Genomic DNA, 18,536 nt, shown 5'->3' on the forward strand with positions numbered 1-18,536 from the left:
TGTGACTAGATTCTTCATTCACATCATTATTTCCTTCACCCTCCACAACAATGGGATTTTGAGGAGGAGGAACAGGCTGTTGTGGTTGTGGCTCAGGCTGTGGCTGTTGTTGTGGCTGTGGACCTTGCCCACCCGCCCTCACCTCAACCAAGAGTAATCTCATCATTTCAATATTCGCCATTCTGCTTGCTGCCATCATTTCTTGATTGGCCAACCTATTAGCCTCTAACAGATCTTGATTTGCTTTCATCATCACTTCAAGCTCTCGCTGCCTAGCTGCAGCCATATTTTGTTGCATCTCAGTTAAGGCCATTATCATTGGATCTGGCTGTGAAGTATTTCCCCGCTGGTTTAGTCGGGGTCTTGCCAAATCTGCTAATATTGGATCGGTCGGGTCAATAGGAGGATCAGAAGTCCTTCTTGGGCGAACCATAATTCTGCATATTTCACACAAAGGAATGAGTTAGCTACGCTCACACTCGGTGATCAGACATGCATATCATAGTATTCCAAGAAAAACTCAAGAATATAACAACCCGAACAGTTCATGCAATATTTCACAGGCTCTTCTAGAGAAACTGCTCTGATACCATAAATGTAACATCCCCTTTGTCCTCACTCGCACACTTCTCGAGCCGGTTCAATTAACATACATATGATAAAACAGAAAACAGCGGAAGACTTAACTTCTGAAAATACTTTGATACCATAAATGTAACGATGCTAACTTTTTCTTTTTCTTTTTAAATCTTACTCGGGGTAAACGAAAATCGGGCAGAGTTTCCTCTATAAATCGGACAACTGGGGATTTTCCAATCCCACTCAGAAGCATTTCCTGATAAACAGTTTATACAGCATAGTAATCCAGAAGTACCAGTCATGCAGATACAATCAGATACCCATCCATGGGCGCATGCAAAATATGGCTCCGTGCCACTATCCTAATCAACATGCAATCCAATACGAAATCATAAACTGAATAATACATCATCATATGACGTGCCTGAATACACAAATGTACATGCATCCAAGTGACAGACATGTACAAAACATATACAGGCCATATACAAAATAAAGGATCAATATCGTGATCCATCAAATGCGGAAATACTAAAAGACAACAAACACTCCAAAAGGTAGTAGCCTACAGCCACTCAAAATCCGATCTGTCAACTGCCTCAGCCACGTGTCGTGTCCCTGCCTAGTGAGGACTCACCGGGAATCTGGGCACCTGAAAATATGTCCCCAAGAGGGGTGAGATTACAAATCTCAATAAGCTCCAGGTTTATAGAGAATTCTCCATACCCCTGGCTCACTCCTGCATGAAAGTCAGATACAGAGTATACAAATACAACATATAACAGATATCATAACAGAACAGATCATATATCCATATCATATCAGAGATGTGCGCCGTCATTCCCAAGGGAGGACCCCAAGCGGAAATCAACGCACGTGTTCCCGAGGGAGGACCCCAAAGCGGAACCAGACATATCAGAGGCGTACACCATCAGTCCCGAGGGAGGACCCCAAAGCGGACATCCGGGTACTATACAATCAATGGCCAGAGATTGTTACAGAAATCATATTACAGAAGTCATATCAGAGCAAAACATATCATGTTATCAAATAACTCTATATGAATGCATCTATACAAAGCATCTAAATCACAGTCATACAGTCCAACCATAGTTCACTAACCATGGTGGAGCACTCAAGCAGGAAAAGACTCCTTAAACATAGAGCTTACCTCTTGAAGCTTTACCAATACGCTTACTTGTGGAACAAGTTACTTTTATCGCTTCAAGAGATTTCCGATCCTTCTCAATCCCTAGGCACACCTAGAGAATAATTTACAATGCATCAATAAAATGATGCAATACCATGATTATTTCATAAGCATACATTTTATCGCTTATTTTCCTTTCTTTATATTTTTGCCAATTCTATGCCAATACACAAGTCTAGACCTCTATACACCCGTTGGCGTTCTTTAATTTAATCAAGCATTTACTTAAGAATTTTTCACATAAATCATGCTATTTTTCTTTAAAAGTCGCGGGCATACCCTTAGGGACTCAAGGTATTTTTCAACCATTTGTCAAAGCATTTCACTTCTTAGCTCATCCATTGGTATATTAAAATGCAACACATTTTATTAGAATAAAATGTAACCAATATATATATACCCCTAAACATCCTATAGTTCGCAACATAGAGCAAGTATTTGTAGGATTTTTTTCTAACTTTGGCATTTCCACCAATTAATCCATTTACACTTCATTCCAACATATTTTACCTTTTCAAACATACAATAAAAATTTGCATGATGAACCCTATATAAGCCATGAAGGCCGAAACCTAGGGGAAAAGTGCACTAGGGCTTTTCAATTTTTTTATCACAAATTAATGCTTACTAAACACTATCATTCCTAACCAACAACAATCCATCATAATTTTCACCTTCTAACATCAAATATTTCCCACTCAAAACATGCTCCAAATTTTCAAAACATAGATCACAAAATAATACCATAGAAATAGAGGTTTCTTACCTCTAATCACTTGTACAAAGCCTAGAGAATAACCTCCAAGCAAAGCTCCATCAAAAACCCACTTTTTCTCCTCCTATGAATAGTAATCCGAAAATAAGAGGAGGAATAACTCTTCACACACTCAACTATAGCTCAAATGGATAGGTGCAATGGATTCCTTGAGTGGTTCCTAATCAATTTCAAGTGGTGGGTCATAAGATTTGGTTGAGAATTCAAGAAGAAATCAACAAAACAAGCAAAACCCTACCCCCCCCCCCCCCCCCCTTTTCCATGGCTGAAGCTCGGCCCTTCAAGAGAGAGAAGAAGAAATTTTTGCAATGAATAGTGATTCATTTAAGTGGCCAAGCTATTTAGGCACATGTGGCCCTTTTGTCGGATGTTTTTCTATCGCGTATTTCACTTAAATTTACCCGAAACTTAACTTAAAGCTACGGATATATTTTTATTTTTCTAAAGTTATTTAAATTAATTTTTATTTCCTACGGAACAATATTCATAATTCACAGTATGGTTTTTGCACCGTTTTTAACGAAATGCACTGTGAACCACTAACTGTACTTTATTTAATTCTGAAACTTAACACTTATAAACTTATCATTTTCTTGGGCCTATATTGACTTGCTTGGCATATATTGGACTTTCCTATTCTTATTTCATCAATTATTTATTTCTGGACTCTACCGGTTGCTTACACAGCAGTACAAAATACCCGGTAAAAACACTATTCACGAGATTTTCACGGAAAGTGCCAGACTATACAATTTTTCATTCTGAACTCATATTTGTCGTCAGAATTATCAAATTATGTCTCTAAAATTATTTTGCTCTTTTTAAGCTCTACCGGTTAATTCACAAAACTGTAAATTCTCCGGCAGAACGCACTGTTCATTACATAGTCATGATTACAGTCAAAATACTCGAAATCACTCACTAAATCTAATTATGGCATTTAAATCCTTAAATTAAATCTCTAATTAAGATTTACCCTATAGGGTCATTATATTCGCCAATTGAACCCCAACTGCTCAAGCATATTCGATACTCGGTTACGTTTGCACACTATATTACTGGGTTCATACTCAACTTTCCTGCAAACTAACTAGGGAAAATCTCTGCCGGGTTTATACTCGTCCGGTATGGTGCTTAGGGGGCGACCCGCCAGTTGGATCCCAACGACTCAAGCACATCCTAAACTCGGCGTAGGAATATATAGAAGTTTTCAGAAGTTGATGCTCAACCTGCCGATATAAGGAACGAAGAACAATTGTCCTTGAGATGAGCTACAAACTCGGAATATGTATGAGGGCTGGCTCTTGAAGGGCAACTCGTCAGTTGGACACCAATTGCTCAAGCTCACCCCTGATCTAGAAAAAGGGATACGAGAAATATCTCACCGGGTTGATGCTCAGCCCGTCGATATAAGGGGCAAGAGACACCCAGATGGAAAAAACTCAAGAATATGTGGAGCATGCAAAAAGTTTGCAAAAACTCAAACACACTTAGCCTAACAAAAAACCTAAAGAGACGCACAAACAAATTCACCCCGGATACCCAGGTAGCCTGGCTGAGGGACAACTATTATGGACCCATATGAGGGGCCCATTAAGTGATAGGCCCAATAAGGGGAAATGCAAGACCTGAATCAGTGATAATCATGGATAGATATCCATCAAGGATACTAATCCTAATACGACAGCATAGCAAGCAGGCCTGAGCCCTTATCAGAGGCACCAAAGGCCCATCTACACTACCCACAGGTAACCTCTATAAATACAAGGCAAACCCTAAAGGTATGTTACGCCCTCTCTCTTACTGTTATGTTGTCACTGTGCGCACACACCCCCCCCCCCATTGGCTAATGCTGTTAATAGTATTCTGTGCACATTGATCTGTTTGACTCAAGGGTATCTCCTCCACAGATACCTTGGAGAGGTCACTAGATCCAAAAGTAACCTACCAGCCTATTAGGCTGGACATCTTTGTATGACAGAACACTTTCTTTACTTGATTTCATGATGGAAAAAAAAATGTACATAAATTAATGAAAGCACATACAATGTATGATGGAATTTACAAAAATTATTCTCTTCCTTCTCCTTCCTCCCTTCATTTTTCTTTCTTTCTATCATACAATACAATTATATAAATCAAATAAGAGATATGTACAATCTTTTATTCCTTTTTATATTTTTTTAATTCAAATACTTCATATTGAACAAATTTACGAGTAATTGTTAATAATTATTACTAATTAGAAATAGAAAATATTACTGAATAATTATATATACAAACAGGACAACTGAAAAAAAAAACCTCTTGAAAAAATTGTAATTCTCGTACTGCATGCGCTGAAAAATATTAATTGCCAGTATTCTAAATGAGGTACTACGGAAATTTCACACACTAATTTAGGGTCGTTTGTTTGTTTCTGTTTTTTTTTTAAAGAAAATTAATTTTATTAAAAAATGTTTTAAATTGTATTTATAGTAATTAGATAAAAAAATTTAGATATAATAAAAACTCCAAAAAAATATTATTCTTAAATGTTAAAAAAATAACTTAGGTACAAAAAAAATTTTAATTATTATAAAAACATTTTTTAATTTACCCAAATATACCCTTATTAATTTAGCGAAAAATATTTTTCATTTTAAATGACATAAAGTTACGTAATTTTAAGAGAGAGATAGATACAGAAAATTTTTTTTATTTAAAATTTAAATTAAAAAAAACCACCGACTTTCTCTCTCCCATGATTTTTATTTTTTGTGTCTATCTCTCTCTTAAAATGACATAAATTATATCATTTAAAATAACAAACACCAAACTCATTAATTTATTATGATATGTGCTAATGAAATCGGTTTGCCTTATCCTCTTAATGCATTATTGATTTCAAATTTTCAATGTTTGTAATTCGTGGACAAACAAGTACGATATGACATTATTTGATTAGACATTCAACATATCTATATAGAAAACATAGTTTAACATAGATTTGAATTATCATTTATTTTTTATCTCTAGAATTCAATTAATTAAGAAAAGAAAAAGATAGGTAGACTTCATTTGCGAAAATAAATTTGTGAATTAGTAATAATTGGATTGGGACAAGTGTATATATATTCTCCATAATTGTGGGATTACGGACAAGATCTAGGGATGATATTGAGATTTGGAGTAATACGTGGCGAGTTGTGGCGGAGTGAGAGAGATCAATCCATCCACTATACACAGAAAGCTCCTTATCGTTAGGAACCACCAAACCAAACGAGTCCTTTTTGTGCCACCCTTATTTTTGTCCACACCCTCTTTGAACAGCTGTTCTGTATTGACCACTCATCCTCGCCACAAACTCCTCCACGCTTGAAAATTCTGTTTTATCCTCTCGTCTCTTATCAAATTACGTACTTACTGGGCATTTGGCAAACATCAACGCGATCATTTATTCATTCTCTCTGCGAATGTAGAATTAATCCTCGAGAAAGTAAGAAAAGTATATGATACTGTGTTTAGGCAGAATAATATGTCTATAAATAAAATCAAATGCCAAAATTATAAATGTAATTTATACCGGTGTAAAAAATATCTAAAACACCCCCACCCAACACACACATGTATGTCATTGGACCAAATGATGAATTCAAATAAGTAAGGTGACATAATAGTGGGTTTATATGTGCAAAGAACTCACTAAGTTTTGTTCATATACGAGGAATAATAATAGTGACGAGTGGTTAACTTTGAATGAAATATAAGATAAATGTTGGGAATTCAAGTTCGAGTGAAACACCCTCACCCAACACCTTAAAATTTTACGTTGAATTGATTCTTTGCAGAGGGTTAAAATTTGTAGGACTCATACTTAAGGGAGAGATTATAGGAAATTCAAGTGGGAGTGATAAAAGTCTAAATCTTATATCTTAAGATTTTATATTAAGATCTGATACTACGGTCATTTATTGTGAGTTGTAGCTTAAGTTTATTGACGTATGGATTGTGATCTCCTTTATTTTGGGCTCCTCTCACTACAACCATAAGTAATGAAGAAAGTTTTGTGGTGCTGAGTCGATATGCTTGAATTCCACAAGGTACAATAATATAATGACAAATAATTTTTGAATTTATTCAGAGTACATCGCAATCATATCCTTCAAGGAAGCCTTAGAGAAACTTAATATGAAACTGCACAATCTCAAGTGAATTGATCTTACATGCTGGAAAAAAGGATCGTAAGGACGACATTGAATAACACTTGACAGCTTTTAGCAATCATTTGCCCATAAATAAAAAAATTAAAACACATATTAACAAGCACATCCCATCAATATGCCGTAACTCAGAACGGAAGAACACTCATCATATCTTTTCGGTATACAAAACTCCAAATACTAGCTTCCCTCTTGTGGAGGTAACCTCGGTTGAAAGCAAGACCTCAAAACTGCATGCATGCAGGTCCCTCTCCAAACCATAACTTCTTTAATACTATATAACATTCTATAGCTTTTGTCCGCATTAGAACTATTTGATTAGGCGGCACACGAGAGTGGCAGAGTGAACATTCATTGACAATATTGTTGGAATGGTACAAAGAACACAATATTCTTTCCAAATAGTACCTTTACTAATAGGTCAATCGACAAACCACGATAAATAAATTTGACACTATATCTCAGCTCAAAAAAACATTACATCTATATGTCCTTTTTCAATTATATAGTCCTTAATTATTTATTTTTTTATATCAATTTGCGACTTCTCACTCACATTTGAATTCTATTTTTTCTTCAAGCGTGAATTTCAACATTATACTCCCCCCACTTGATCAAATCCTTCTTCATCTTCTAACAAAATTTTCTGGTTATTCCGTGAGATATAACTATCTACTGCACACACGCAATGCATATAAAGTATCTTTTTTTTGGAGAAAGAAAAGGTGGTAAAGTGTGCAACTACTCCAGGCCGAAAAGTTGTTAACGATAAACTCTCCCCAAATAGATGTTTTCAAAATTTGAATATTTTCCACTTCATTGTCAGGAATACGTCCCGGGGTCTAAGTAACAATCGCTAAACCAACCCACTTTGGGTGCAATGCATAAAGTTAAAAACGTACATTAATACCAAAAGCTTGCTCTTCGATCTCAAGCTCGAACTAGTTGATAGAAACCCTCAATGTACGTCCAAACTCTAAGGAATTGCATGGAAAATGAGAAAGTAGAAACAAAAAAAATTTAATGTCACATGTCCGACACGTGTACGGCAAATATGGCCTGACCTATCGTGCATGGAAGATCCACGATGTCTGATCATATCATATCTCTATCTTCATTTCATGCCTCAGGTCTAGTAATTATCACAAAGAGGAAAATAAAATAAATTAAGGGACGCTTGATATTTGCAAGGAAGTGCAAGGATAGTTTGGTAAATTTACGTAGGCCTCTTAATAATTGCCCTTTATAAGAGGGTAGGTGCTTCATCACATGATAGGGCCGGTACGCATTTATTTTTATTGCAGTTGCTCAGTTGAACTTAGTCTACTATTCCTTTTTCGTATCATCATCCCCAGAATTAGCAACAGCTTTCAATTCTCGAGGTATTCTCTTATGCTTATACTTCATTTTTAGAAGAAAACAACTATAACGATATAAATCCAATGATCTTCCCGTACGATTACTCTATAAATAATATAGTATTATCATCATATTCTCTATTTATATTTCAATTAATGTATACTCTTATTCTATAATTTATTACTTCCCGTACTCAATGGAGTACATTATGATGTATATATATTCGTTCAATAAACTTACGGAATATTTATATGATATACTATATAGTATATACTCATTAAATAATGTTTCCATTGACCTAACTATATATGAGTTTTTCCATTAAATCATGTTTTTTTTTTATGGTTAATAGTGGTGAATATGGAGAAAGCAAATTCATCAGGGCTAGCGAGAACAAAGTCGGAGCAGCTGGTGGAGTCGATGGTGGCAGCTCTGAAGTCGCCGCAGTCAAGTGACCATTCAACTAACGGAATGGGGGAAGGTGGTGGTACTTTGTCGAGGAAGTCGAGCCGGCGGTTGGTGGCGGCGTCGCCGGGGCGTGGCGGTGGGAAGAACACACACATAAGAAAGTCAAGGAGTGCTCAGATAAGTCAGATGAAGTTTGAGTTGGATGAGGTGAGTAGTGGTGCGGCTCTTAGTAGAGCTTCAAGTGCTAGTTTGGGTCTCTCATTCTCCTTCACTGGATTCGCTATGCCCCCTGATGAAATCGCTGACTCCAAACCCTTCAGCGATGATGATATCCGTGAGTTTCTCTTAATTAATCACATGAGTAATGCTAGCATCAAATCATTCATTAAATTTTAGCATTTTTTATATATTATCCGTCGGTTATTCGAATACTTGACTAATTTGATTTGAGTTGGGTAAGATCGTATGAGCTACAAAACTTTTCTTACAAAGTTTTAACACAGTTACATTCTTAAGAGTTCAAACTCAAATCCCTAATTAAGTTAAAACAACCGTTACTTAATTCACGTGCTTGGTGATAAAATTTAGCATTGTTTACTATGAGTGAGTGAGGTTAATCTTTCAATATAGTTTGTTAGGAATGAAGTCTATCTATGATTATATCATCCGAAAAATATAAACCATTTATTGGTAGATTAATAGTCAAACTTTTAAGTTCAATAAAACGATGCGAGAAAAATTGTCACTTTAATTATTGACACTATTAAGTGCGGATAAATATTTGAGATTTTTCATATATATCATCTGTGATAACTGATAAGACATAAAAGGATCAACTATCCACATGATATGAGATAATGTGAAACCATCATAGTCATTGTATAGAATAAATTAAAATAAAAAGTGAAAAAATAATAATTTTTGATTTGTCTATATAAATAACATTTATCTCATCTCACATCACATAAAATGATTTGTTCAAGTCAGTTATTTTTCTAAAGAGAAAATACTAATAACAAATAATTTTTTAAATTTTTTTGAAAAATATAATTCAGACATGCAAAGCAATAGCTTATCTCATAACTGCCCTCAATAAATATTTGTTTGTGATTATATGAATATATATTTTGTGAAAAAGGCATTCAAAGTTTTTAGGATATGTCACCAGTTTGATATATATATATATATATATATATATATATATATATATATATATATATATATATATTAAATAAAGTATTGTTTGAGTTTCTGTCGTTTAATTTCTAGAACAGATGATACAAATGCTGAAGGCTTGTGTCGTGTAGTTATGATAACCACAAAAATATACATGGTGAGATTATGGGTTGGAGTGTCTCATTTACTTTGCAGATCTGAGTGGATTTATTTTTTTCTGATTAAAAATCACAAATGAATGCATTTCCAAGAGTGACCTTGGTAAGGGCAAAACAAAATCAAGTGCATGTGAAACTTTCACGAGTAAAATACAAATGGTAACTGCTACAAGACGGAGAAGTACAGTCCCTCTCCCTTAGTACGTGTCCGTAACTCAAAAATGTTTGGGCCTTAACTTATGTGAAGCTACTGAATTTGGGCCCTAACTACATGCCAATCTACCAACTCATAGTGAAAAATGAAAAGGAGTGTTTACAACTGAACTTTTGTTTAGTAAAAATGAAATTGTTGTTAAACGCTAGTGTCTTAGGCTCACCCACATTCACGTACACGAAGGATGTGTCTTTGTCGGGTCCAATCCAACCAGCTACCTCTAAAAACAATCCCATGATTAGCGGTCCAAAAAACAAGGTAACTCCCAAGTGGGACCCACTACCAACCACCACCATGATAGTGTCATTTTCGTTAAAAGTATACAATTCTACCTATACACATATATAATCATATCATTTTATATTTTTACACTTTTTTTAATATGTATACCTTGTTAGTTGGGGTTGAATAGAGTTTTTTTTTTTTTTTTTTAATACTTACACGCTCTAATTTTGTCACCGAGATGTAATAAGTTCGAATTCAGGACTCCGTTTCTTTACAAATATGCAACTACAAGAATTGCTCTCACTCGTATCTTAGATTTGATTGGGAGTGATTTTAACCTATACAGTCTAATTCTATCATCTATATAAGGTGACGTGAATGTCAGTGTTAATTTTCCTTTTCTCTATAAGCCACTTGCTCTCTATGCCCAACTGCAAGTGGTCCCCATCACCTATCACCTATGATGTATACATTACAATAATTAATAATATTATGATTTAATCCATGCTCCATATATTTCCAGCTCTCTGATGTGATTCATGGATGACTTTTATTTTCTTGGTGTGACTTCTGCTCAAACTTTTTGTCTCTTTCTCTTGTTCCCATCTTTCATTATTAAGGACCAAGTAGCACTTCTTCCCCTGTGAAGGGGACAATACCCATTTTGAGGACTATGACCTTGAAAGACAATTAGCCACTGACTAGGTCGGTCCCCCTACAATTGAACCTATTTCTTTTTTTTCTTCCTCTTCCTTTTTTCTTGGAGAGCACATTGCATCATCCTTGGACCCTTAATTAAATTCAGTTTGACTTTTTTTTTTCACTCTCTGGATTTAGCTCCACTTGTTGATGTCTATAATTGTCCTAGTCAAAGCTTAGTCTCATAACCATGGTCCACACTGTCTTCCCCACTTGGTTAATCATGACAAGCAAATATTCTACCTATATATATAAGAAGCGTCCATCCATGCATAGTATCTTCCAAGTCATTTTTTAGATAAAAATAACATCACCTCATATTTGTTTACTCAAGAACATGCATTTTTATTTCTAGTACAAAGTTGTACTAATTGCATGGTATAGGCTTCTGTGTGAAGGAGCTTCATTTTCCCACCTTGAATTATATAAAAAAAAGGTTAACTATGTATGTTGCAGCGGAGGATATTGAAGCTGGACCAAGGACAAAATTTCAAACGGAACCTACTCTGCCCATATATCTAAAGGTAATATATACATTTTACATGTCAAAAGGTAAGTTTTTTTTTTTCATTTCCATGCCTGCACCTATCTCTGCCAGGATTCAAACCTTCAACAGATCATGAGATTGATGTGTTCCTGTGTATTTGGGCAGGCATGGATGAAGCTTCCTTTAGCAATCAACGCGACCAATAGAACATGTCTAGCTATAGCATGGTCAGGTTCAGTCTTGTACAAAGTTTCATTTCATATGACATCAATGTACAAGACTACCCCTTCTTTACAGTAGATACAACTATATATGCCTTTCTTGGTACTCAAATCTTTTTGAGTTACTTTTGGGTGCCAACAACATACGGGTATCTACACATTAATGTTTTTCTCATAAACTTTAAAGAGTTAGGCTTGACACTCATCTAGCCCTGAGGCTTTATAACATGGTTTTGTGGGAATGGATCATCTCATGTTTTGTTTTAACATGACTATGTCATGTCATATGGAAGATCTCTCGGTTAACCATTGATCTGTGAACGAATGACTAAATTTTTTTCCCATAACATGCTTATATTAAAATAAGACATGAGAGAATCCATTCCTATAATTTTACTGAGAAAAAAAGAAGGGTATGGAGTATGAATATGTAGACACATTTAAAAAATATCCTGTTTCGTTGAGCTTACTTTTAGTGATGTATTTTATTTTTATAATGTGTTTGTGATGGATCCCACTTAATGAGTTATATTCTTATTATGAAAATGGCAGTTCACGGATGTGACCTACAAGATAGTGATGAAAGGCATGACAACAACTGAGGAGAAGGATATCTTGAATGGGATCACTGGTTCTGTAAATCCAGGGGAAGTTTTGGCATTGATGGGTCCCTCTGGAAGTGGAAAGACAACTCTTTTAAATCTGCTTGGAGGCAGACTAAGTAGTCAGCACACAATTGGTGGTTCTATCACTTACAATGACCAATCATATTCCAAGTTCCTTAAGAGCAGGTAAAAATCCAATGGCCCCACTTGACTTGCTTAATATACCACTTTACCAAGTGAATCTAGAACAATATAATCAAAGTGAAACTGGAATATGGTGCTTAAATTAAAACATACTGAAGGAATCTTAACAAGTCAAATGTTACAAATTTAGCCGGGAATTTTGCTGAATAGTTAATGATCAAAATGTTCTTTTATCAATAAGATAGAAAATGAGGTTTTGGATGTATCACCACAATTTATGTAATTGGACAAGAACTTACACTAGGGTAATAGTAAGAAATCTTACCCTCATTATTAACTATTAATTCTATTTATATCTAACAACTTATGTGAACACTCATATCCAATAAATTAAAACCATTAAATATAAGTATAATTAACGGTTAACAATGAATGTAAGAGTTATTATTTTTATAACTTGATGCCTCCCCGTGTATATAAATATTCCAAATGGTACTTATATTTTGTTTCTGATAGTGCACAAAGTGAATTAATTTCCCCATAAATTGTACTTATGCGAAAGAAAATGACAGGATAGGATTCGTGACACAAGATGATGTTCTGTTTCCTCACCTAACTGTGAAAGAAACACTGACATTCGCAGCCAGACTAAGACTGCCAAAGACATGCACGAAGGAGCAAAAGGAAAAAAGAGCTTTAGATGTCATCTATGAGCTTGGCTTGGAGAGGTAAATGGCTCCATCCTTAACAATGAATCCAAATTATTATGAGCAGAAAATTCATAATCATAGAAAGAATACGGTATCAAATAGAGCTTTGTAACCATTTTACAGATATCATTACTTAATTATAGAAGCCAATGGTTTATATTATGTGTATGAAAACAGGTGCCAAGATACTATGATTGGTGGTTCCTTTGTTCGTGGAATATCTGGTGGAGAGAGGAAGAGAGTTTCTATTGGCAATGAGATCATAATCAACCCTTCTCTTTTGTTTCTTGATGAACCAACTTCTGGTTTGGATTCTACAACAGCCTTAAGGATTGTTCAGATGCTGCAAGACATAGCAGAGGTATTTGTTGTCATTCTTCCCTTCAGGATCCATAAGATTGAAGCATAGCATCCAATCACTTAGCATTATTAAGTCATGGCAACAACATCATTCACATTTCAATTCAAATTCTTTTGGATTCTGGAATTTGTTTCATTACTATTTACTATTGTTTCATGTAGGCATCGTAGTTTTATTTTATCCAATCTGATTTTATCTATTCAAAGGAAATTTATTTCTATGCTTTGTTGATGAAAACTTGTATCACTAATCTGTTAATTATATGGTAGGCTGGTAAAACAGTAGTGACAACAATCCACCAACCATCAAGCAGACTCTTTCACAAATTTGACAAGTTGATCCTTCTTGGAAAAGGGAGCTTGCTTTACTTTGGAAAAGCATCACTAGCAATGAGTTACTTCCAATCTATAGGATGTACACCACTTATTTCCATGAACCCAGCAGAGTTTTTGCTAGACCTTGCCAATGGAAACATAAATGATGTTTCCCTACCATCAGAGTTGGAGGACAAAGTGCAAATGGGAAATGCAGAAGCTGAAACACTGAATGGGAAACCATCACCGGCAGTGGTACATGAGGTAGCTTTTCATTATTGATGTAGAACTAAATTACTCTCCGACCCCACTTTTGGGAATGGATCATGTCTCATTTAACTGGTCATATGACATGATGTTATCTGTTCATAGACAAATCAATGGTTATCATTTCTTTACTTAGTCCTAGCACTTTCTCTCTTTCATCTCTTGTCACTGTTGATTTGTTTATAGACGACTGTGATTATTTTACATGAAGTCATGTGACATGAGTATCCATTACCCCTATTTTGCATTTACTACATAAACCACTATTCTATTACAAAATATTTACACAAAACTCCCTTATCTTTATAAAAGTTACTACAATTAACTCTAAAAAGTTGGTATATATAACTGATTCATTAGCTAAGCTGTTAATTCATGGATATTTTGTCGTAAAATGAAATTCATAACATTTTTCAACTTTAGATGTTGAGAAAAGAGAAAGAATGCATGCATTTGGTACAATTGATTGAAGAAGATTCATTTCAGTCCCATCTGTTTGAATTGAATGTTCAGTTGTACCAAATAACTATGTTCTTTCCATTTTCTTAATATATAAGGCTGAACAAGAGAAGTAATGACTTTTGACTAAACACCCTTAAGCTAATGACTCAGTTTATAAATCAATTAGGCATTGAGAGAACTTAGGATTTGTCTTTAATATTGTTTTTATATATACAGGACTTTTGTATATGTTTTCATATAGAAGCAAAGTTTATGTAGTCAACACAAAACACAGGTGGGAGAGTAGTTAACTCTTGAATCTTAATATCAATCAATGGTAAGCATCTTGAGAGGAGAAATTTCCTATCTGATTAAAGATGAATTTTAACAGTATCTGGTGGAGGCACATGAAACAAGAGTTGCAGAAACAAAGAAAAAAATAATGGTTCCTATCCCCCTTGATGAAGCACTGAAGTCTAAGGTATGTTCTTCTAAAAGACAATGGGGAGCAAGTTGGGAGGAGCAATATTCCATACTTTTTTGGAGAGGAATCAAAGAACGGAGACATGACTATTTTAGCTGGTTGAGAATCACCCAAGTTTTATCCACTGCAATCATCTTAGGATTACTCTGGTGGCAATCAGATGCTAAGAACCCAAAAGATCTCCAAGATCAGGTAAACTATTTCGGCTGGAGCAAAATTCCTAGTCATAATGTTGGTAATTTAAGTGTGTATCTGGAGTTCACTTATTGTGGTTTATCACTTATAATAATAATAGATTCTTATTCTATTTAAATAAAAGATATATACCATGAAATACAAAAAATATGTAAAAAACAATCTTAAGAAATTATTTAATTTCTAGACCATATTCAGATTCTACCTTCAAGTAACTTGAAAATGTATCTCTACCAAACATGGTTTTACAAGCATAGGCATAGTAAGTAAGTTTACATATTCACCTTTCTGGATTTTGCAGGCTGGACTGCTTTTCTTCATTGCTGTTTTCTGGGGATTCTTTCCTGTTTTCACTGCAATATTCACATTTCCTCAAGAGAGAGCCATGCTTACTAAGGAACGAGCAGCAGATATGTACAGACTAAGTGCATACTTCTTGGCTAGAACTACAAGTGACCTTCCACTAGACCTGATATTACCAGTACTTTTTCTTCTTGTGGTTTACTTCATGGCTGGTCTGAGGCTGAGTGCAGGCCCCTTTTTCCTCACCATTCTTACTGTTTTCCTCTGCATTGTGGCTGCTCAGGTATGTACAAAAACTAATAAGAATACAACATAAAATGTAGAATAGCCTACAGTTCTAACAATGGCTGGTTGTGAAGCAGGGACTTGGACTTGCTATTGGTGCTACTCTTATGGACTTGAAAAGAGCTACAACTTTGGCTTCAGTAACTGTGATGACCTTCATGCTGGCTGGAGGATTTTTTGTGCAGGTAAACATACCAGTTTTAGTTTGGAATATAAAATGTTAGAGATATAACAATAAAACCATTAAAGTATTTTGATCTAATAGATTTTTTGGGGAGTTGGTTTGTGATGTAGTAGTTATTAGAGCCTTTATGACAAGTGGTTTAGAGTTCAATCCTTGCCATCCCTATTTAAAAGAATAGACTCTCACGTGAAGGGACATGTTAGAAATATAATATAAACCAGCGATGAAGCTTTCACCATGATTAGAGATATAATATAATTCACCCAACAAAACATTCATTGGATGACATTTTGGTGACATGTGAACAAATTGATCTTGTGGATAACAAGTTAGATGCAAATGAAGATTTTCCCCCAAAGGATAAAATATTAAAGAACTCGGTATTTTCAGTTGTATTTCAAAGTTAAAACTAAAGAAAAATTTCCTATCAACGATACAAATTTGAATATGACTTTGTTTTTGTTATCGATTTTATGGTCAAATAGCTGACATGAATCACCTCAGCAATCTATTAGCATAAGAAACTAACACTTGATTCTAAAATTTGGCAGAAAGTCCCAGTATTTATTTCATGGATCCGCTACATGTCTTTCAACTACCACACTTACAAACTTTTGCTCAAGGTGCAATACAATCACATCACACCTACCATAAATGGGATTAAAATTGACAATGGTTTAACAGAGGTAGCTGCTCTGATAGTCATGGTTTTTGGTTACCGTTTCTTGGCTTATCTTTCTTTGAGGAGAATGAAACTTCAATCTGGAGCTTAAAATCATCCAAGCTATAACTGGCTTGGCTTCAAAAAGTGCTTCTTCTCTGCTTGATGAGTGACGTTAAATGAAGACTCTCACATGTTAGGAGGACTACCAATTGAAATGACTAGCATTGGTGGAATTGGAGCTTCTGGCCTTTTTTTTTGTCTAATCATGTGTAAATTGTGTTTCATTTAGCATGTTGAAAAACCACAATGCATGTGCTAGATGTTATCATAGACACATCAGTATCTGAGAATTTAGATATGGTTTTTGAAAACTACTTAACTCTTTTGAGAATGTTTCATGACTGAAGGTTGTAACTGCTGGAGTGGAATTAAAGAGGTTTATCCAAAGTTTAGAGTCTTGAACAACTTCATTATATTTTGGACTAAGTTTTTGATTCATATGTAGCAAGCTTTTCTTTTCTTTTTTAAAAAAGGTATGGTGCTCAAATTAATATTGACAACTCCTAAACACACTCCAATAGGTATGAGTCACCATCAAAACACCTTTTTACAACTAACTAAAATTTGTAAAAAAATTTATTCAAATCAATTTAATCTGGTTTGTAACATCCCGAGCGCTGATGAGGGTGGGAAGTGATCGCCGGTGCAAAGAGGCACAGATGTAACACCCCGTTCTAGAACCGGTTTGTTAACATCGCATTATGATATTAAGCGCAGTTACAATCACATGGGTTCAGTTAAAATCCGGATTAGATTTTTCATTTTAAAACATACCGAATTTATAATACCCAATTCCGTGATCATAACCGTATTACCTTGCGGAATCATAACAATTAAGCTTAACATCATGTTCATTTTCCATTTTTAAACCTTTAATTTACTTCTTATTTAGTTCACATCTTCTACTATATTGTAGGTTTCTTCATTAGCTACCTGTGGCTTCAAACCGTGCTCAAATCGGAGCACTGTAGCCCAAGTTAGGACCATTTGAAGCAACCCAAGAGAGTGTTGGTCACAGGCCCAGCGCGCTTCAGCGCGCTGCCGGGCGCTCAAGCGCGCGCTATCGGGCGCTAAAGCCTCCATCTGGGCGCTTAAGCGCACGGAGGCAGTAAGCATCAGCATTTCCAGTGTGGGTGGGCGCTTAAGCGCGCAACAGAGCGCTCAGGCGCGCTAGCCTGGGCGCTCAAGCTCCCACGGGGACGTTTTAGCGCGCAGAGACAGAAGCATCTCCTCCTTCAGTGGCGAAGGGCGCTTAAGCGCGGACCAGGGCGCTCAAGCGCGCAACCCTGGGCGCTTAAGCCCCACCCTGGGCGCTAAAACACGAGGGGGCAGTAAGCCACCCAACTTTCTGCAGCAAGGGGTGCTTAAGCGCACGCCAGGGCGCTCCAGCGCGCAATCCTGGGCGCTTAAGCCCCCACTTGGGCGCTCCAGCGCGAGGAGGCAGAATGCATTGGCACTCGCAGGGGCAGCAGGGCGCTTGGGCGCGCTCCTGGGCGCTTAAGCGCGCTGCCAGGGAATTCCAATCCCCACATTTCTCAAGTCCAAGCCTAGGGGAAAATGCATCCCCATTACATACCCCAATTGTTCATGCCCCAAAACTAAATCCTAGCCTCATCCAACCTCTCCTCATGAGATTTAGCTAGAATTTGGGCAGCATGACCTTTGTTTTCTCATCGTTTACCAGTTTAAACAAAAGGGTACCTAATTGATTTTCAGCCCAACCAATTCAACAACTCAATACATAACAAGCATGCATATATTGAATTCCAAGTAGGCATCATTTACATTACATATCCTTTACAAATC

At 35.9% G+C, this 18,536-nt stretch overlaps 1 protein-coding gene across 3 annotated transcripts; it reads left to right on the top strand.

Moving 5' to 3' along the window:
* Nucleotides 1–8,035: 8,035 nt before the first annotated feature.
* Nucleotides 8,036–17,139, top strand: LOC133318182 (ABC transporter G family member 22-like). 3 transcript variants are annotated; one of them, XM_061520158.1, is made up of 11 exons: nucleotides 8,036–8,148; nucleotides 8,478–8,867; nucleotides 11,462–11,529; nucleotides 12,266–12,504; nucleotides 13,035–13,190; nucleotides 13,350–13,533; nucleotides 13,803–14,111; nucleotides 14,947–15,231; nucleotides 15,536–15,820; nucleotides 15,900–16,007; nucleotides 16,558–17,139. In XM_061520158.1, exons 2-11 carry the CDS (start codon nucleotides 8,486–8,488, stop codon nucleotides 16,777–16,779), a joined length of 2,238 nt encoding a protein of 745 aa, XP_061376142.1. In that variant the 5' UTR covers nucleotides 8,036–8,148; nucleotides 8,478–8,485; the 3' UTR covers nucleotides 16,780–17,139. The 3 variants fall into 3 exon arrangements, with proteins under 3 accessions (XP_061376142.1, XP_061376143.1, XP_061376144.1); XM_061520159.1 differs by lacking the exon at nucleotides 8,036–8,148 and adding an exon at nucleotides 11,658–11,719 and having other exon boundaries at nucleotides 8,796–8,867; nucleotides 16,558–17,138; XM_061520160.1 differs by lacking the exons at nucleotides 8,036–8,148; nucleotides 8,478–8,867 and adding an exon at nucleotides 11,658–11,862 and having other exon boundaries at nucleotides 16,558–17,137.
* The last annotated feature ends 1,397 nt before the right edge of the window (nucleotides 17,140–18,536 follow it).

This window comes from Gastrolobium bilobum, unplaced genomic scaffold (genome assembly GCF_033153095.1).
Source record: "Gastrolobium bilobum isolate Gb01-03AN ecotype WA unplaced genomic scaffold, APGP_CSIRO_Gbil_v1 utg61060, whole genome shotgun sequence".
In the NCBI taxonomy this organism is placed as follows: Eukaryota; Viridiplantae; Streptophyta; class Magnoliopsida; order Fabales; family Fabaceae; genus Gastrolobium; species Gastrolobium bilobum.

Bases quoted from the DNA above. Each gene is read 5' to 3' on its own strand.
- LOC133318182 (XM_061520158.1), top strand. From the start codon at position 8,486: ATGGAGAAAGCAAATTCATCAGGGCTAGCGAGAACAAAGTCGGAGCAG. The intron at 8,868-11,461 runs GTGAGTTTCTCT...TGTATGTTGCAG, and splicing joins CTTCAGCGATGATGATATCC to CGGAGGATATTGAAGCTGGA. The intron at 11,530-12,265 runs GTAATATATACA...TGAAAATGGCAG, and splicing joins CTCTGCCCATATATCTAAAG to TTCACGGATGTGACCTACAA.